The sequence below is a fragment of the Dipodomys ordii genome, unplaced genomic scaffold, assembly GCF_000151885.1.
Source record: "Dipodomys ordii isolate 6190 unplaced genomic scaffold, Dord_2.0 Scaffold228, whole genome shotgun sequence".
Classification (NCBI taxonomy): Eukaryota; Metazoa; Chordata; class Mammalia; order Rodentia; family Heteromyidae; genus Dipodomys; species Dipodomys ordii.
In genome coordinates this window covers 293985-316484 of record NW_012267444.1, presented here as the reverse complement: position 1 = coordinate 316484, position 22500 = coordinate 293985, and the positions used below count along the sequence as shown (strand labels likewise).

General features: G+C 35.3%; 1 protein-coding gene across 2 annotated transcripts in view; it reads right to left on the bottom strand.

The window, feature by feature from the left end:
- Positions 1-22500, bottom strand: part of Pigk (phosphatidylinositol glycan anchor biosynthesis, class K) — a 94725-nt gene that overhangs the window by 18819 nt on the left and 53406 nt on the right. The window contains exon 10 of one of the 2 annotated variants that reach the window (XM_013035888.1): positions 18552-18642. In XM_013035888.1, coding sequence (XP_012891342.1) covers positions 18552-18642 — 91 coding nt within the window. The remainder of the gene's footprint in view (positions 1-18551; positions 18643-22500) is intronic. The other variant, XM_013035889.1, reaches the window with a different exon arrangement.

The following is a 22500-nucleotide window of genomic DNA, read 5'->3' as shown; positions in this document are numbered from 1 at the left end:
TCCTGTATTTAAACTCTTTTTAAGTCCTAATAAAATCTTCTTATTAAATATACTCTTCTCAATGGGAAATGACCACTTGGAGAAGAAGACGGAAAGAAGGGAAAAAGGAGACAATATTGATCAAGAACCAGCATTTGTTCAGAGTCAAGAATATGTAGGTGTTCTCTATTACTCTGTGGCATAAGTAATATTAACCCTGTTTTACAAATGGAGAATTAGACTAATTGCCCAAGGTAATAAAATTATTAATAAACAAAATCTTCATTTGACTCTAGTCTGGGCTCACTTAAAAAGTTATATTTTTTTCAACCATATAATAATGTTTTGCTAAAGAGAGTCTGGAAGAAATGAGTGCAATAGTTACTTTTCAAATATCTGAAGAGAGTTGCCAGAAGGAGTTAGAACTAGAACTAAAATGAAACATAGACAACTACTAACAATCGTTTCCAACTAAATCCACAAAAGAATTTTCCAAAAAAGTCATCCAAAGACAGAACAAGCTACTTGGGAGGTATGAGGTTACGTTCCCATCATTTGGGGACACCTTCTATACTAAACAGTTTGTGGTGAGGAAAAAAAAATCTAAAAGATTCCAGGGTAAGATAGATTTTTACAAAGTCTTAAGGATTTTCTAGTACTGAGAAATGATTCTATGAAACCAGTACAAAGTCAGTATATATACTATTATTATATGATTCCAACCATGGAGAAATTTGCATATTCTGGAAAGGAAAATGGCAATTAATCATCACAACTATAATGGACTTCTGGTACTTTCTTACTTAAAATTAAATTTCAACATATATATATACGTATATATATGTTAATGTGTTTCCCAAGAGATCCATCACAATGTGTAAAAGTCTGAGTATTAGAATATTCTCTTTTGAGATACAGTCTGCAGAACAAATCAGTAAGCCTCCCTCTGTGCTTAAATGAAATCATCCATGGGAGAAATAATTTAGTTTCAGTCAAATTAATTTTTTGGAACTCTTATTTGCTTGCATCAAAAAGATCATATTCCTTTTAACATAATTTAAGGTTTGACAAACCATTTTTAATAAAAGTCACTTTTGGTCATGGTAGTCATTACAAAAATGTTTGACATAGTTTTAGAGTAGTAACAAATCTTGTCGTTTTCCAAATACTACTTATAATGCCCAGGGCAAAGACCTTCAGGTGTAATCTGTGACTATACTCTTTTTTTAGGATTTTATTTTTTAATATATATTTTTATTGTAAAGATACTGTGCAGAGGGGTTACAGTTACATGAGTAAGGTAATGAGTACATTTCCTATTGAGCATTGTTACCCCCTCCTTTGTTTATCCCCTATCATCCCTTTCTTCCCCACCTACGAAACTCCTCCCTCCTACCCCCGAAGTTATAAAGTTCGTTTTCAACATAGTATCTTCTACATCTCTTGTTATCCTTGTTTCAGCATTTGTTATTTCCCTTCCTCTCCCCAAATTAGAAAAATGTATACAAGATGCAGGGCACTAGAATCAAATGCAGTAAAAACAGGGGTTATACCATGGGGGAAGAACATATAAAAGAAACAAAAAAAATTACACAGTACATTAAAAACAACAGCAACAAAGAAAAAAACCCTATCTTGGGGTTTATTTTGTTTAGCATCATCTTTTATGGTCATATGTACATCACTTTTGACCTTTTCTGTTTGTCTAGTAAAAAGTATCCTAGTTGTATACTAGTTATTGCAAATAAGGGAAAGCATGGGACCTACGTTTCTTTGGGTCTGGCTTACTTCATTCAATACAATTTTTTCCAAGTCTTTCCATTTCCTAACTTTCTGATGGAGGCATAGAATTCCTGTGTGTGTGTGTGTGTGTGTGTGTGTGTGTCACATTTTTTTGATCCATTCCTCTACTGAAGGCATCTGGGTTGGTTCCATATCTTTTTTTTTTTTTTTTGTCAGTCATTGGGCCTGAACTCTGGGCATGGACACTGTCCTTCCATTTCCTAACTTTCTGATGGAGGCATAGAATTCCTGCGTGTGAGAGTGTGTGTGTGTGTGTGTGTGTGTGTGTGTGTGTATGTGTGTGTTACATTTTTTTGATCCATTCCTCTACTGAAGGCATCTGGGTTGGTTCCGTATCTTTTTTTTTTTTTTGGTCGGTCATTGGGCCTGAACTCTGGGCATGGACACTGTCCCTCAGCTCTTCAGCTCAAGAGTAGCACCCTACCACTTAAGCCACAGCGCCATGTCCAGCTTTTTCTACTTATATGGTGCTGAGGAATCAAACCCAGGGCCTTGTGCATGCCAGGCAAGCACTCTACCACTGAGCCATCTTCCCAGACCTGATTCCGTATCTTAGCTTTGGTGAATAATGCTGCAATAAACATAATTGTGCTGGTAGCTTTAGTATGGCCTTGTTTGTGATCGTTTGGGTAAATGCACAAAAGTGGGATTGCTGGGCCATAGGGGAGCTCTATGTGGAGTCTTTTGAGGAACCTCCATACTACTTTCCAAAGTGGTTGAACAAGTTTACACTTCCACCAACAATGCAGTCTGGTTTCTTTTGGGCCACATCCCCTCCAGCATCTGTTGTTATTAGAGTTCTTGATTATAGCCATTCTAACTGGGGTGAGGTAGAATCTCAATGTTGTTTCCATTTGCATTTCTTTTATGGCTACAGAAGTTGAGCATTTCTTCATGTGTCTAATGTCCAGTCTTATTTCCTCTTCAAAGAAGTTTCTCTTTAAGTCTTTAGCCAACTTATTAATTGGGCGGTTGTTTTTTTGAGAATTTGTTGTTGAGGATTAATTTTTTGAGTTCTAAGTATATTTTAGATATGAGGCCCTTGCCTGTTGTTGTGACTATACTCTTTTTTTTGGTCTGTCGTGGGGCTTGAACTCTGGGCTTGGGCGCTATCCCTCAGCTCTTCAGCTCAAGGTGAATGCTCTACCAGTTGAGCCACAGCGCCACTTCCAGTTTTCTAGTAGTTTATTAGAGGTAAGAGTCTCACGGACTTTCCTTGCCCGGGCTGGCTTTGAACCGTGATCCTCAGATCTCAGCCTCCTGAGTAGCGAGGATTACAGGCGTGAGCCACAGGCGCCTGGCTAATGTGTCTATTCTCTTAAACAGACCTTTCTTCTGTAATAGGGGAAGATAGCCAGATAAAGTTTATCATCTTTTGCAACTATCATTTTATTTTAGACAGAGACACCCAACTATAATGAGCAGGTAAGAAAAGATAAACTCTAAAATACTAAAATATTAACTGTTCAAATGTCAGTTAATTCTACTACTCTATCCAAATTTTTAACATTTAAATAATAGTTATGACCTATTTATCAGAAGAAACAAATTTATACCCAACATGTCCATTATAATTATTACATTTCTTTTTCACACTATTATAGATTGAACTATGAAATGAGTGTAAATTCAGTATATATATTATAAATATACAATATATAATTCCAACCATGGGGAAATTTTCATATCCTGCTAAGAAAAATGGCAACCTAAAAGTAGACATATTTATTACTTATAATTAAGATGTCTACTGGCATATTTTAAACTAGAATGTCATAATTAATCAAAATTTGGTAACAAAGATCATTTGATTTTAGCAAGATATTAAAAATTTTTGGATATAGAACTGGCAAATCAAAGGTATACAAACAAAACAACAATTTAAAATACTGATTAGACACTGCAAGGCATTTAAATACACATTAAAGTAAAAGAAATGACAAACAAAAAGGACTTGCTTTCCCAAATATTAAGAGCACAAATGTGGTAGTGGTGAAAAAAAAAAAAAAGGAGCTCTGGTATTCTCTAACAATTGCCAGAAATTATAATCTGAGATAATTAATACAATACAAATTGCTCACAAATAAGATTTGTACAATGTAATGAAAGTTAACCCAGAATATTAAATTTTATAACTAAACCTACTGACTCCATTCATATAACATAGACCTTTTCTGACATATATATCAGTTTTAAAGTAAATGATAACCCTAACTCTTATTGGGAAGGATTTAACCTTATTTGACTTTAGGTAGCAGATTAAATAGCCTCATTATACTGCTTTGATCTGTTTTGGAATAGAGAGCATGAGCTTGAAGGGAATTGTATTTTTCCATTTCTATAAACAGCTGGTTATGTACATATGAGAAGAGATTCACTGGGGCATTTTTCCTTTTTCTAATGATACTTCTGGAACTATCTGTGGTGGATTACTAGTTTACCTATTTCAAGTTCATCAGGATGGGAATGTAACAATAAAACCCAACTGATAAAAATAACAATATATTTTTCTTTTCCTTCCTGTTACTAAGACATTAGGTTCCCTAATTATTTCAATGTAAATTAAAATCTTCCCATTAGAAGCAAAGGATGTATTGGTCCAGAGTGATTGGTCCTATTTTCTTCACTGGATCTTTCTCATACATTCTCTACTTCAGAAGTGGGTACCTGGACTAGAAGTGTGGCTCAATGGACAGAAGGGAGAGAAAAAGTAGGTGTGTATACACCTAGGGGACTATCCAAGGAGTATCATTTACTAATTCCCAGAGCTAAAAGAAAGGGCCATCTCCTCACTTCCAAAACTTTTTTTCAATCACAATATGGTCAAAACTCAACCCACTAAAGCACAAACTTACACCAAATATTCTCATGAGTTTATACTTCACTCAGAAAACCTTAAAAATATACCAGACACAATGTCATTCATATATTTTGGTATGACAGGATACAGAAAAAAGTTCTATTCAATATAATTATAAAATTAAAATGAATGTTTCAAATCAAAACTCAATTTAGAATTGCCATTATGAGGATTGGTAATTAAGTCAGCGGTGGTGAGCCTATCTAGCACATACAGGCTATCCCATACTGAAAAAACAAACAAACATCAAACTGTCATTACATATAATTCTATCCTGGTATCTATTAGTAACATGAATATACATTTGTAATGTATTTTAGTAAGTCTTTACTACTTACAACACTATTTCACAAGTTTATAATATATTCTCTGTGAAAAGGCACCAAAAGCTGTTCTGAAAGCCTTTTCTCTCAGTAACTAAAATGACAAAACTTTAACACAAAGGGAACAGAGTTAATTACTACTAAGTACCTAAATGGTCAAAGTAATACAAACAGTCAAGTATCTAATATACATTAAGAATATTTGCTTTCTACTAAAGCTAGATCCTTTAATATCACCCTGTACCAGAATCAACTCCAAATGGATCAAAGACCTTGGAGTCAAAGTAGACACTCTGAAAACATTACAGGATGGAATAGGAGAAACCCTAGGTCTCCTTGGCACAGGACGAAATTTTCTTAAAAGAGACCCAGAAGCACAACAAATCAAAAAAAGGTTGCACAAATGGGATTGCATGAAATTGCAGAGTTTCTGCATGGCCAAAGGACATAGCTAGCAAGACCAATAGAAAGCCCACAGATTGGGAGAAGATCTTCACTAGCCATACAAGGGACAAGGGTCTCATATCTAAAATATACTTGGAACTCAAAAATTAAATCCCCCAATAACAAATCCTCAAAGAAACAACTGCACAATAAATAAGTGGGCTAAAGACTTACAGAGAAACTTCTCTGAAGACGAAAGAAGGATGGCCAATAGACACATGAAGAAATGTTCAACCTCCCTAGCCATAAAAGAAATGTAAATCAAAACAACATTGAGATTCCACCTCACCCCAGTTAGAATGGCTATAATCAAGAACTCTTATAACAACAGATGCTGGAGGGGATGTGGACAGAAAAGAACCCTACCGCATTGTTGGTGGAAGTGTAAATTTGTTCAACCACTTTGGAAGGTAGTATGGAGCTTCCTCAAAAGACTTCACATAGAGCTCCCCTATGGCCCAGCAATCCCACTTTTGTGCATTTACCCAAACGATCACAAACAAGGCCATACTAAAGCTACCAGCACGACTATGTTTATTGCAGCATTATTCACCATAGCTAAGATATGGAACCAACCCAGATGCCTCTCAGTAGATGAATGGATCAAGAAAATGTGGTATATATACAATGGAATTCTATGCCTCCATCAGAAAGAATGACATTACCCTATTTGTTAGGAAATGGAAAGACTTGGAAAAAATTATATTAAGTGAAGTAAGCCAGGCTCAAAGAAACATAGGTCCCATGGTTTCCCTTATTTGCAATTACTAGTATATGTCTGAGACAAGCAGAAAAGGTCAGATAAGTTGATGCTAGGCGAAATGAACCCCAAGATAAGTACTCAAATGTTTTTTTGTTTCTTGCGATTGTTTCTAACATATTTATAACATGATTTCTTTGTTGCTTTGTATGTCCCTCCCCCATGGTATAACTCCTGTTTTCACTGTATTTGATGTTGGCATAATTTGTGGAGGGGAAGGGAAAAAACAAATTGTTTAAATAGGGATACAGGTGGACCCATTGCAACAATGAGATGTACAAGACATTAGGTCGAAAAATAAACTACAACTTTGGCGGGGGCAGGGAGGAGGGCAGAAATGGGAAGGGATGGGAGGGGAAACAAATGAAGAGGCAACAATGCTTGTAATTGTAACCCCTCTGTATGGTATTTTCACAATTTAAAAAAAAGTAATAAAACCAACAATTATGCAAAAAAAGAATATTTGCTTTCTAATGTGACAAACTCTAAATGATTTAGACTTATGAAAGAAATATGTATTTGTCTAGTTGTTTTAAATAACTGTTTTAGTTGGGTGTAGCAAATTCTCAAATATTCACCATGCAAGTTAATAATGATCAAGGTGCTTTGACACTCATTTTTTACAACTTCAGATATTCATTATCTTATTAGGTGCTGACAGTGGGGAGCACATGAAAAATTAGTACTGACATCTTCAGTCAGTGAGTTATATTCTAAACATTCCCATTACCAGTTTTATGGAAACGAGATAGGATAGTCTTGAAAATCACATTAAAATGGTGGCTATATTATCTGAATAGTTCACAAGAGCTTGTTAAATCCTTAAGGATACTTATCTATGTGAACTAAATATGGCTTCTCAGAATAGAGATCATGTAACCAAGCTTACTTTTCAAGTGTCATCTATATAAGTAAAATTTTAAATACTAAAAGCTATTCTTTTTTTTTTTGGTCAGACTGGAACTCAAATGTGGTACCTGATACTTTTTCTCTTTGGCTAGCACTCTATCTCGCCACACCACCAACCACATTCTTTTTTTTTTTTTTTTTTTTGGATGCTACCCCTGGTAACTCAGGGCCTGGGCTTAGTCCCTGGGCTGCTTTTGCTCAAGGTTAGTTATACCACTTGAGCCACCACTTCACTTCCTAGGAACTATTCTTAAGTACCTTTCCTATCATTTTTTATATACTCATTTCTTCAGATCTCTACTTGCCTCAACGCTAATCGAGGATCCAAATCATAAATAGAATAGTAAATAAATGAATACTCATCTGCTAAAGAATACTAAACTAAATCTCTTAGTTCTTTCAAAATAGTGTTTTAATTAACCAGGACAAGCATTAAATTTGTTTATAACTCTAACCAAATTTTCTGATGAAAAAATATCCTTGAAAATAAACGAGGTAGTTCAGAATATTGCCTTTGTATCAAACAGACTTACATTCAAATTCTGGGTTTGCCACTTACAAGATGGAAGACCTCAAGTAGATTGAACCACTCTGAACCTCAATTCAATTCACATGTAAAATGAAAATTATTACTTCATCAAAATCACCTGTTTTTGCAGTTGTACTACAAAAACTGAGAGGAGCAGATGAGTTTGACAATTAAAGGATAGACTAAATAGGAATGAAAACTAATGAGAGAAAAGAATGGAGGTAGAGAAGATGGCAAGATCAAGGAAGGTATGAAAGGGAAGGGAAGCCTCACTACCTCCTTATCAACACAATTACATTTATTTTTAAAATCTTTACAAATTCAGTGAAAACAAAAATTCCTTGTTTTGAAAATCATAACTAGTGAAGCTTCTACTTTTCATCTTTGTAATAAAAATTAATCAGGAAATGGTATGACAAATTTATAGAGGACCACAAATTTTCACTTACATAAAGTAGATGAAATGTCATTATTGAAATTTTGATCACTATTTTTTACAGCTTTATGGTGTTATTTATTCCTTGAGAAATGAAAATTTTGAAGGGAATGTCATATTCAAGTTAACATATTAATTTTAGAATATGCCACAGTTAATATTAAAGAATATCAAGCACATGGCCTTCAAGTAGTTTAATTTCAGCTTTTGCATTATAATACGAATGAAAATAAATGAGCAGCATATTATTTTTCACTGCACTTTAAAGTTGCTGTGGTTAGAAAAAGTGCTATGAAGTTTTAAAAACAGCCCAAGTCAGTCCCTAGGCAGAGAGACTAGACTCCCTATCCTTTTGATGTGTTTCCAGATATCAATAACTCAATAGGGACATTTTAAAAGGAAGGTGTTGGAGGCATTCTGTTTAATAGACATTCTAGTCAACCTTTAGTAAAGTTTAGTATAATGGAGTAGGCATTAGTGAAACACAAAAACATTAAAATGCTAAATTATCTACAGCAGAACAAAATGAAGAGAAATCATAAACAAGACAGAACTGAAAAATTACCCTAATCCATGTTATATAATGACAGCAACTAGAATTGCAGAGCTCAAGACATTTTAGAATGCAAACAGATGAGAAGAATTCTCGATTATATACACATTTTGAAATGTCATAATTACAAGATTCAGAAGCTGAATTATAGGGAAGGCACTGCAAACAACTGTCTTCAGTAGTCCTCACCGGATTCAGTTCTGCCCTCCATGACAGGAAAGCAATTCAGAAAAGGTGAGGGTGTTGCTTGGGTGTCACAATGACTAAGAGCTGTTACTGGAAAGCAGTGTCTGGGATAACCAGGGATGCAAAGCACAGAACAAACAGTCCTACACATAAAAGAACTGTCCCACCAAATGCCAAGAGGGCCTCCGAGGGGATCCAACAGATGCCCCACAGATGCAGAACACTTTGGAAAAAGATATCTGTAGAACTAAATAGGAACAGAGAACAGATGAAACAAGTCTGCAAGATGATAATCTGTTTCAAACAAAGGCTATCTCCTGGCAGGAAACTCTCGTACTTCTCTCCAGGAAACTAAATCTGTAACGTATATAATGCAAGACTAATCGTCGTTTAAATAGGGATACAGGTGGACCTACTGCAACAATGAGATGTACAAGCTGTTATGTTGAAAAATGAACTTTATAACTTTGGCCGGGAGGGGGAGAGAGAGAGGGAGGGAATAGGAAGGGATGGGAAGAGGAAACAAAGGAAGAGGCAACAATGCTTGATAAGAAATGTATTCATTACCTTGCCCATGTAATTATAACCCCTCTGTACGGTATTTTCACAATAAAAAATTTTAAAAAATTAAAAAAACAAAAAAGCATCAAAAAAACATTTAACAAGGATTAAAAAAAAGAAAACGTGCTCATTACCTTGCTCATGTAACTGTAACCCCTCCTCTGTACAGTATTCTCAGAATGAAAAAACTTACTTAAAAAAAAGATTGGAAAAATCATCCTAGTTAAGGCTGGATTGGGTAGAAAAGTCTACAAGATTCCATCTCCAAAATAACCAGTAAAAAGGAAGGCTAGAAACATGGATCAAGTGGCAGAGTGCCAGCCTAGCAAGCAAGCTGAGCAAGTTTGAGGTATTGAGTTAAAACCCCAGGAATGGAAATATATATATTTATATGTATGCATGTATATGAGTATATATATATATTATACAGATAAAGAAATTATAATCTAATATATTTACCAAAATACTGAATGACTTGCAAGAAGCCTAGTAACTGAAATATGGATCCAGAAAAAAAAAAACGGAATATGGCTAAAAACACAAGTGGGGGAAAAAGTAGGCAATATTTTTCTATCTAGGCTAAGTATTCATTGACACATAACATTTGAATAAGTTGTTTTTTAAAGCATAGATAGTTTATGGCTTTATTTGCATAGAACCTTTGCCATAGTGGAGGGGTCTGAATTAATGAAGATAAAATTGTTTCATCAGAGTTCCAGAATTGAATCTCATACGTCTTAATCCTCCTCACCCCCACCACCCCAAAGCATCTATTAGTCAATTAGTGCCCCTATAAAATTTGGCTATATGTTCACAGTTAAGAAGTAATTAGTAATTTATAAACTGATCATAAGTTCTCCATACTTATCAACTAGGGAATTTATACATAGGGTTAGTAGACTGGGACTTGGCTATTAAACTGGGGTCCTATATATTTGAAAATGTACCTTCTTCCTCCTCCTCTTCCTCCCCCACTTCTTTCTCCCTCCTCCTCCTCCTCCTCCTCTTCCCCTGCATTATTGGAGGCTTCACGCAGGCTTAGGTAAGTGGTCTTCCACTGAGTGAGCTATAACCACAGGCTTGTACATTATTTTTGTAAACAGAATAGTATCTTTAGGAGAAAATTCTCCCAATTGGCTGCCTAGTTGAACATAAGCCTGAAGTCTATGTCCTAAGGGCTAAATAAAAAGAGGAACTGGGGAAGTTCTCTTTAGACCCAACTATGGAGCAGTATCGGCTACCCTTTCCAGATACTAGTACAAACTGCTTGCCATGATGGAAGGGAGAGTTCAGCTTTTCCACTCTGCTGAATCAGTTACCATTTATCCAACTATTTATTTTCCTTCAAATTATTTCTTATCTGCTATTTTCTCCCCCCCCTTTTTTCATCTTTATTATCACTGTAGGAGTTTTCTTTAAGAAAGAAAATATAGGTGTGTGTCAAACTCTCATACTTAATGGCTCATTAACATATTTATAAATTTTTGATATAAACTATCAAATTATCCTTTATTTACAATCCCCTGCAACATTATTGGTGCCTTAGTCACTACTATTGCTAACTTTCCAATCTCTGCTACTCTAAGAGATTTTTTATTTTTAAGGTTGTTTTTTTTTCCTGGCTGAAATAAACAATTCTTAGCTCATTAATGAGATCATTAATTATTAAATAGTACATGAGAAATTTTATTTATTTATTTATTTAAAATTTTTTGGATCCAGTCATAGGGCCTGAACTCTTGGGCCTGGGCACTGTCCCTCAGCTCTTCAGCTCAAGGCTAGTACTTTACCACTTGAGCCACAGCGCCACTTCCGGCTTTTTTTCTTTTTGCTTATGTGGTGCTGAGGAATCGAACCCAGGGCCTCATGCATGGAAGGCAAGCGCTCTACCACTGAGCCACCTTCCCAGCCCCTATTTTATTTATTTTCGAGATGACATTTCTTTATGTTGTTTAAGCTGATGTCAAATGATCCTCCCACCTCAGCCTTTCAAGCAACTGGGACAGCAGATACAATGCACCTGTGCTCAGGTCTGGTATTTCAACTTTTGAGGCATATCTATAAATTCATTGTTTCCTTCCATCAGGATGGTGATTTTTTTGGGAGTATAAATCTTTGAGAGTACATTATATGTACAGATGTTAATATGAGTGAGAAATATTTTCTACTTTTCTAGGTCTTTCTTTTTTGCTCAATTAAAATTTTACATTTTCACGAAGTTAGCTATTTTTATATTTCTTTGTAGGTTTTAGCATGATTTTTATGTTTAGAAAGTCATAATCTTAAGCATTTTCCAACATGCTTTTTATGTATTTTGATATTTCCCATTACTCAAGATTCCAAATAGAATTTACTTTTCCATGTGGTTTGAAGCAAGAATCTACTGACCCACTCTAGACATAAATAACCAACTGGCTCAGCATGTTTATTGAGTAATCCTTTAACTCCCCCTCATCTATGCTATGACCTTTATCATTTACATAATTCACATGCATAATGGGATTTCAAGGTACTCTAAGTAACCTATTCCAGTATATACATTCTGCTTATAGGATCTATCAACTTAGTACTACCTTCTATATAATTAAACACCAGCAGCCTAAATACTGTAATATCTGCTAGGAATAACTGAAATTCACTCTTAGTAAAAAATAAAGACATGCCTCTCTACAGAAGATCAAAGAAAAGGTGCTAAAATAATGGCCAAATTTTACATATTCATTTCTCACTACAGTTCTAAAATCCTTTATTCCAACAAAAGTCTGTTAGTCTCCATTTGAGAATAATATCTTACTAACAATTTTTAATTTAAAAAGGAATTTAAAGGGCTGGGAAGTTGGCTCAGTGGTAGAGCGCTTGCCTTGCATGCCTGAGGCCCTGGGTTCGATTCCTCAGCACCACATAAGCAAAAAGAAAAAAGCCGGAAGTGGCACTGTGGCTCAAGTGGTAGAGTACTAGCCTTGAGCTGAAGAGCTGAGGGACAGCACTCAGGCCCAGAGTTCAGGCCCCACTACTGGACCCAAAAAAAAAAAAAAAGGAATTTAAAAATGATTTTTGTGTTTATTTTTAAATCACTAATCATTATTTTATAATTCAATAAACTTCACAAAATTCTAATCAACATTTTATGTTTAGAAATTAAAGTAAAATTAAAGATTAAAGTGAAACCTATTGATTGCACACAAAAATGTTATCTAAGCCAACTGAAAATCATTCTATCTTTTTTTTTTTGGTGGTCATGGGGCTTGAACTCTGGGCCTGGGTGCTGTCCCTCAGCTCTTCAGCTCAAGGCGAGTGCTCTACTTGAGCCACAGAGCAACTTCTGGTTTTCTGAGTGGTTTATTGGAGATAAGAATCTCACAGACTTTCCTGCCCAGGCTGGCTTTGAACTGTGATCCTCAGATCTCAGCCTCCTGAGTAGCTAGGATTATACGTGTGAGCCACTGGCACCGGGCTGCAACTGATTTTTTTTACAAAGAAAAGCATGCTAAATTTCAAAGCTTTCATATTATATTCATAAATTTATACTCAACTCAAAATTCAATCTATTTTTAGAAAGTGGATCAGTTTTCAAATATCTGAAGAAAATGTAAATTTTACTTGTATATGGAAAAATCTCTAAATCAAACAGATTTACAGAAAAACCAATCGTTTCTTTTAAAGAGAAAGTATCAATGTAAGTATGCAAGGTTAACAGACCACTTGCTTTGTATATATTTTTCTGTCATTTCTTACACTATTCTAAAAACTAATAAGCTTATTATTACTAACAAATCCTTAATATATGTAAACTTTCATATACAGTAATGATCCTTACATCAACAATTACAATTTGTAATTCTTTATTTCACTGCAGAACCACCAGATTGCCTAAATGTGTATAATTATCAAACCTTCCCAAAATGTTTGGCTATAAAAGGAATCTGAGCACCACAGTAAGATTTTTTGGTCAGTTAGTCACTACATTTGTTTGTGCCAGTCCTGGGGCTTGGATTCAGGGCCTGAGCAGAGTCTCTGAGCTTTTTTTTGTTCAAGGCTAGCACTCTACAACTTGATCCATACCTCTACTTCTGGCTTTTTGGTGGTAAACTGGAGATAAGAGTCAGACTTTTTGGCTGGAGTTGGCTACAAACCCCAGATTTCAGCCTCCCAAATAGCTAAAACTACAGGTGTGAGCCACCAGTCACTGGCTCAACACAGCAAGTATTCTAATGAGGTCTTGGGTGCCCTTTACAGAACCTAACTTTCTTTACTTCTCCATATAAAAGACCTGAATTCAATGGCAACCGTATTAACCTAGTCTCTACTATGTATCAGACAGTCCATTTAATCAACTTCTCTACAAAAATACTAATAATATTCACAAGTACTGGGCAAGAATTTGTCTCATATTGGCTTATAGAGTGAGAATAAATTATTAGGAAGAAGAAAGAAAAGGGAGAATGACATAAAAGGGAACAAAAGATAGAGAATGAACAACAGCAAACAAGGAGCTGTTTGTTCCCATTCATTACCTGCGGTCCTCTCACTTTATCACAACTATGCAACTATGTCTAGAGGAATTACAAGTGTTAACACATGCGCAGTGCACACCATCTTAGTGAGTGAAACAGATAAGTGTCACATAGTCTAACAGTGTGCCTAAGCAGAAGAACACTTTTGAATTTCTTAGCATCATAAAGCCGTGTCAACTAACCTTATTTATTACCTGAGCTATGCTGCCATCTTCCTAGGAAGGAACAGATGACGGAGGGAGGAAACTGAGTGTGAGTAACTTTATCTAGAAGTGACTAGATTAAATTTTCTGCATGAAGCAGAAAGGGGGGGGGAAGAGAAGGTTAGCTGATAAGAAAATAAATCCAATTATAAAAAAAAAGAAAGAGAAACATTTGTCTTACTGCATTTCAGCATCTGAAAATCATAGACACTGTATCATCAATGGTGAAGTATTTATTGTTTCTAGTTTGTGGCCACAGTAAGGCTGCTATAAATATCAATGTACTGAGGTTCTCAGATATTAGCCCTTTTATTCATATATTAGAAGTACAGACTAGATTCTCAAGAACGTGGCCAAGCATGATATTCAATAGTGTCACCACTGTGCTGAAGAATATGGTTTATAACAAATGAGATGTTACCAGGTGATCTTCTTGAAAGGTTGGAAAAGTAACTGCCATCAGTGTACACAGTACCTTTTTCTCTGGAATCTCTGCCAGAAAGAGGTGATTTTAATTTTTAAGAGATCTTTATTGGGATAAATATATAATATTCACCTTTTAAAATTCAGCAGCTTTAGAATTATCTCAGTGGTATGCAATGGTGACCATTAACCTTGGAACATTTTCATCACTCCAAAGCAGAAACTATGTGCCTGCCATTAGCAGTAGGTACCCATTCTCCCACCTAATTTCAGAGCTGGACAACCATTTAGCTACTGTCTGTTTCTATGGCTCTGGATGCTTTATAGAAATAGAGCCTTTAAGCCGGGCGACTGGGGTGGCTCACGCCTGTAATCCTAGCTATTCAGGAGGCTGAAATTTGAGGATCACAGTTCAAAGCCAGCCCGAGCAAGAAAGTCTGTGAGACTCTTACCTCCAATAAACCACTAGAAAACTGGAAGTGGCGCTGTGGCTTAAACGGTAGAGTGCTCACCTTGAGCTTAAGAGCACAGGGACAGTACCCAAGCCCCAGGACGACAAAAAGAAAAAAGAAAGAAATAGAGCCTACAGAAATAGAGCCATACAATATGTGGGGGGTTGTAACTGGATTCTCTCTATTAACATAATGCTTATAAGTTAGACAATTCATCTGTGTCGTACAAAGTAATTGTACTTCATTCTGTTTCATTGCTGATCAATATTCTGCCATATGGATACGTAATATTTTATTTATCTATTCACCAGTTTGTGAGCATTTGGGTTGCCTACAGTTCTTGACTATGAACACTGATGCTGCAATGAGCATTTGATTTAAGTGGACGTATGTTTTCATATCTATTGAGTATACACTTATGCTAGAATCACTAGATCATGTGATAACTGTTAAATCTTTTAAGAAACTATCACATTTAGTTCCAATGTGTGGTTTAAATTTTGCCAGCTTAATGGGTTAAATAATCTCACTGAATCTGTAATGTAGATTTCCTTACTAAGTTGGAGGCTCTTTTTTATTCAATGGCCATTTGATTTGTTTTTCTCTAAATCATTTGTCATGTCTGTTGTCTTTTTTTCCCTATTGAGCTTTTTTTTTTGTTTACCTTTTATAAACTTGCAAGAATTCCTTGTATACTAATCATTTTGCATTGTTCTCTTTGTAGACATATTTGTCTTGATTCTAAAATTTCTACCTTTATGGCCTTTATGTTATGTAAGATACTCTATTTTTATGGCACTGCACATATCTCCTAGGTTTTTATGGTCATTAAAAGGTTCTTCTCTACTTCTAGGATTATTCATTCAGTAACTTAAATGTTCATCCAACACCTTTAATTATTTATTTAACACAAGTCTTTAATACACAAAATGTATCTTAGGTACATAATGAAACACAGGTTTATATCTTAAATTGTCAAATAATTATTTTTTTCAGATTCTTTATTCCAGTAAACTTAGTGTTATTGGTATTGCAAAATATAAAATAAAACAGAAAAAGAAAATATTAATGTATATCTCAATTAATAATAAACCTGCCATGAAACTTTTGTTTATACACTTTCACATCAAGAATCACTGTACCCACGTCTGGTCATGAATTAGAAGCAGTGAATTAGAATCCTCCTTTGTGCTCCCTTGACCCATTTGTGTATTCTTTTACCTATAATTACTTGACCGTTTACATTTGCAAAATGCTGATTCAAACTTTTACATACTTTATATGGTTATTCACAGACATTTGTTCTTCCTCATACATTACATGATCTTTAAAAAAAAAATGAAAACAAAAGCCAGGTGCCAGTGGCTCACACCTGTAATCCTAGCTACTACTGAGGATGTGGGTAGGAAAGTCCATGAGACTCTTATCTCCAATTAACTACCAGAAAGAGCTTAGGGACAGCGCCTAGGCCCAGAGTTCAAACCCTGTGATGGAAATAAGAGGAGGGGGAGGGGGAGGGGGAGGGGGAGGAGGACAATTTGTTTCCACTATAATTGAAGACTGTTAATTTGGGACAATTTGTACTTTTATGGAATTTTTTCCCTATCATCAAGAGTTTAATATGTCTACATTCCAAAAACACAATATATTTCCATATCTTATACTGGAGGACCCACTGTTTGCTTGTTAAATTTAATTGTAACTATTTTATAGTCCTTTTCATTATTGTGACAGAGAAAATTTCCCACATACATTTCTATGGGTTTACTGCCCACATAAAGACTCTATTTTTATTTAGCTTCTATTGCATCAGAGTAATTTACTAATTAACTTTAGCCTGTTGGGTTTCCTAGTCACATAATCATATTTGCTTGAACCACTGGAAAAAAATGGTAAATTTAGTACAAAATAATAATACCGAGAATCCTAACTAGCTACTCATTGTAAACAGCACTGTACCATATACAATGATTGCTTAAATGACTGAGACTCATTTCTCTCTTCTACTGCTAAAGTTGCTTCCATCCCTAGCTCCTCCCTCATAAGCCCCATTTCTTTGTCAGCTTCTAACTTATACTAACATCTTTGTTCAAAAAAAAATACAATCAACTACCATGCAAAATGTGTTTCAAAAGAGTGAAATCTGATCAAATCAGGCACTTAGAATTTTAATTATCATATGTTTATAATTCAGTGTTAACATTAATACAATACTTTATACTGCCAAAGAATAAACAACCTACAATGTGAAATTTTCACTAGGGCTAAGTATTTCATCTCTGAGTTTACACAGTACATAATAGCAAACCACAGCTGTGACAAAAACCAAGAAGTTTATTCATTCATGTTATAAAAATATTACTGACATTTCATCTGGTCAACCATCTCAAAGGTTAATTCTTGCTTCTGCTTTCAGATTTTATCCTAGGTGAAGCGTTCTTGGGCAGATCCTATTTACCTATTCTGAGCAAACCATAAACTGTTACATTGCTCATTCTTACTGTTAAGAACATATTGACTGGCTGCCTGCTCTGCTATTTAATTCATTTATGCCGAGAGTCAGGCATGAAGACAGAATTTTAAATGTGACATTTGCAGACTGTTAGGTCATTTCAGCTCTGACAACACTAGGGAATTCCTGACATATAAACTGAACCTGATTATCATGCACAGGTAAGTTTCCCAGAGGGGCATATTTCTCACTTTTCTGGTTATTTTTCACAGCATTTTAATACTAAATTTCAGTATCAATGAAAAGATATAGCCAACATCTGAAAATAAAAGCCTTTTAATAAGCTTAAACTGGCACATCTCATCAATTCATACCAGCTAAACAAAAATCCTTTTGAATGAGAAAGACAGATGGAAAATCTCAAAATAATAATCAACATTCTGAAAGAGAAACTTGTGACATGGATGTTTTTTTAAAAAAATATTTCCTATAATCTGTAAGAATCTGGAAACTCTGCTAGGTCTAAAAGCTATGACTTAGTCAATACACTATTTAAAATTATTAGATTCTGGCCCCCAGCAGGTCACAGGTTATGTGTTTTCAAAATTATACTAGAAAAATCTAAGCTTAAATACTTATAAAAGTGCCTTTCCTAGGATAACAAGTGTGGAGAGGATGAGAGTTATTATAATTGGAAATGAACAAACTGTCCACACAACATTTGAAATTACACTTCACTCGGTTGATATGGGGTAAGAAGGACAAAGTTGGGCAACATTGTTTTTTCTTTGTAGCAATTCCAAAAATATTGAACCAAATGGTATTTTTGGCTCTTTCTCCTTGTCACTAACAAGTATTATATAAAATGGCTCAAAATGAAAGTTTTCTGAAATTAACTCTTGACATTGTGTAATGCACAAATCATAATCTTGATAACCCCAGATTTTAAATAAGTGAGAATTCTGGTGTTACACAGCAAGTAGCCTTTGAATAATGTGCATTGAGGGAGATTTTTAACTGTAAGAGGTGAAGCCTAAACAGGGACAGAGAGCCTGCAATGCCTTTCAGCTCGAGCACATTGATTCTGAGAAAGCTAACAAAAGCAATTACTTTCCCAAGATTAAAAATCTTCTTGCTTACAAAAGAATAAAATGGAGAGCAAACCTGGTGTATTATCTGAGCTACAGGAAGTTGTTCAGCATATTTCAGAGGTTCCATTAGTTCTTCTTCATCTATCTGGTCTTCCTTGTAGCTACTAAAAAGAAATTTAAAAAACACAAAGCTAAGGTAAATACTGTTTTTAAATATGACAAACATTTAAATATGACATTATGATATTAAAGTACATATATTTAGAGCACATTTGAAAACAAACAGTATTTTACCAATAATCTTTGGGAAAAAAAACAATGAAAAAGTTTTAATGACATGACCAAAAATGTATTGAACATTGATTTTTGCCTCCTTAAAGATAAAAAATACAAATAAAATCCATCTTAGTCAGCTGTGTCTGTCAAATGTTCATATTATAATACTCAAATGTTTACTGACTAAAGATATGAAAAAATAAAATGACAACATTCTCTAAAAGGTCACTTTATGTGGGAAATACTTCCTTTAAGATTGACATTTAAGTCAAGTTTGGTGGCTCACAGTATCATAACTGCTCAGGAGTCCGTGACTGAGAGAATCTTCATTTGAAGATATTCCAGGCAAAAAGTTAGCAAGACTTCATCTCAATCAATAGCTGAGAATGAGGGTGCCTTCCTGTGAGCCCAGCTATTGGAGGAAGTATAAATAGGAGAATCAAAGTTGAAGCCAGCTTAGACAAAAAATAGCTGATACATGACTCAAGGGGCAGAACACCTTCCTCCACAGCACAAAACCCTTAAGTTGAAACCCCTAGACTACAACAAAACAAAGTAATGTAAAACATGTTTTTAGAAATAGCAAACCAAATACTAGACTCTGTACTTAAATACTCTTTGCCTGTTTTCCTGAATGATTCATCAATTTATCAATATAAAATTAGGAGTTTAAAAACCTAGACTTGGGAGTTTTTTTGGGGGGGAGTTGTTTTTTGTTTTTAGAAATGAAAAAAAAAAAGACTGGTATAAAATTCTAGGGCTTCCATAAAAAGATCCTGTCCCAAGGAAAAAGCAGATGTACACATAAACATAATTATATATTTGACTTCAGTTTCACAAATCTCTTAGGTAAAAGCTTGTATATTGTTTAGGTTTAGCATAAATACAACCTTAATCTTGGAGAGCTTTGAAGAGTGATGCTAATGTGGGAAAATACCTGTCTCAAAGCACTGTGCTTTACAAAAGCAGAAGGGTGGTTTCCAGGAGTTAGGAGGAGGGGACAGGAGGAACTATTACTACATGGGTAAGGATTCACTTGGCAGCAGGGATGGTAGAGATGGTTATAAAAGAATGTTGTTATTAGAGTTCTTGATTATAGCCATTCTAACCCGGATGAGGGGGTATCTCAATGTTGTTTTGATTTGCATTTCTTTTATGGCTAGGGAGATTGAGCATGTCTTCATGTGTCTATTGGCCATCCTTCTTTCCTCTTCACAGAAGTTTCTCTTTAAGTCTTTAGCCCACTTATTTATTAGGCAGTTGTTTCTTTGAAGATTTGTTGTTGGGAGATTTACTTCTTGAGTTCCAGGTATATTTTAGATATGAGACCCTTGTCCCTTGTATGGCTAGTGAAGATCTCCCAATCTGTGGGCTTTCTATTGATCTTGCTAGCTATGTCCTTTGCCATGCAGAAGCTCTGCAACTTCATGCAATCCCATTTGTCCAACCTTTTGTTGATTTGTTGTATTTCCTGGTCTCTATTAAGAAAATTTTGGCCTGTACCAAGGAGACCTAGGGTTTCTCCTATTCGAGCCTGTAATGTTTTCAGGGTGTCTGCTTTGAGTCTAAGGTCTTTGATCGATTTGGAGTTGATTATGGTTCAGGGTGATATATAAGGATCTAGCTTTAGTTTTCTACATGAAGTTAACCAATTTTGCCAGCACCATTTACTGAAGAGGCTGTCTTTCTTCCATTCTATTTTTTTTAGCTCCCTTATAGAAGATTAGGTGGCTATCGATCTGTGGGTTCATTTCTGGGTTTTCAATTCGGGATGTGGCCAGAAGGGAATCCTACTGCATTTTTGGTAGGAGTGTTCAACCACTTTGGAGAGCAGCATGGAGGTTCCTCAAAAGATTCCACATAGAGCTCCCCTATGACCCAGCAATCCCACTTTTGGGCATTTACCAAAATGATCACAAACAAGACCATACTAAAGCTACCAGCACAACTATGTTTATTGCAACATTCTTTACCACAGCTAAGATATGGAACCAACCCAGATGCCCCTTAGTAGATGAATGGATCAAGAAAATGTGGTATATATACACTATGAATTCTATGCCTCCATCAGAAAGAATGACATTGCCTCATTTGTTAGGAAATGGAAAGACTTGGAAAAAATTGTATAAGTGAAGTAAGCCAGGTCCAAAGAAACATAGATCCCATGGTGTCCCTTATTTGCAATAACCAGTATATGTCTGGGACAAGTAGAAAAGGTCAAAAGCTATGTATATATGACCAAATAAGAAGAAGTTAAGCAAAATGAACCCCAAGAGAGGGACACAAGTGATTTTTTTCTTTCTTGCTATTTTTTCTAACATTTTTATAAAGTACCATATGATTTTTTTGTTGCTTCGTATGTTCCTCCCTCACGGTATAACCCGTTTTCACTGTATTTGATGTTGGTATAATTTGGGGAGGGGAAGGAAAAAAACAAAATGTTTAAATAGGGATACAAGTTGACCCATTGCAACAATGAGATGTACAAGACACTATGTTGAAAAATGAACTTTACAATTTAGGCAGTGGGGGGGGAGGGAGTGTAGTTGTGGAGATGGGAGGGAAGGGATGGTAGGAGGCAACAATACTTGATAAGAAATGTACTCATTACCTTGCTCATGTAACTGTAACCCCTCTGTACAGTATTTTCACAATAAAAAACATTAAAAAAAGAATGCAAATGTACTTTATACCAGTAAGCTACAACATGTTTCAAATAGCAAATACTGTATTATCTCCCATGAACTGCATTACATTCCACATTCCAAAAGTCAAGCTTTGAAACCCTATCCTCCAATACTTCCAAATATGACTATAGTCCTAGCATGGGTCTTTAAAGAGTTATATCATGTCAATGAGGTCTTTAAGGTGAGTCTTGGAGAAATATGAGTATCCTTAAAAGTAGACAGATTAGGGAACAGAAACACAGGTAAGTCTATGTGAAGATGTGAGAAGAAAATGGCCATCTGCAATCCTAAAATAGAAAAACCTTACAAGAATTAATTCCTACCAACATCTAAGAAAGTATGTTTGTCTAAGTGATCTGGGTTAGTATTTTGTTATAACAACCTTAGCAAACTAATACAGTATATTTTACCACAAAGGAATACTTGCTGGCCAAAAAGCACACAAATAAAATAGCACTAACGCATCTTATAAGGCCCATTTCAAAATGTTTGTCTATATTTTCATGTGTTGAAATGCACAGCAACAAGAAGAAAAAGGAAATCATAAAATTTAAAAATCTTTGAGCGGCTCACAGTGACTAGCTACTTGAGAGGCAAAGATCAGGGATTAAGGCGCAGAGCCAGCTCAGGCATAAAAACTTGAGAGACTATATCTTATTCAATGGCTGGGCATGGTGGCATTCACCTATCATCCCAGTGACAAAGGGAAGAACAAGTAGAAGAATCTAAACCTTTGTACTACAAAGAACATGCTCAAGAAAATGAAAAAAAAATGGGAAAAATGGGCTGAGAATGTGGCTTGGTGGTCGAGTACTTGCTTAACAGGCTTCAAGTCCTGGGTTGGATTCCTCAGTACCACATAAACAAAAAAGGCCAGAAGTGGCACTGTGGCTCAAGTGGTAGAGTACTATCCTTAAGCACAAGAAACTCAGGGACAATGCGCAGGATCTGAGTTTAAGGCCCAGGACTGATGAAAGAAAGAAAGAAAGAAAGAAAGAAAGAAAGAAAGAAAGAAAGAAAGAAAGAAAGAAAGAAAGAAAGAAAGAAAGAAAGAAAGAA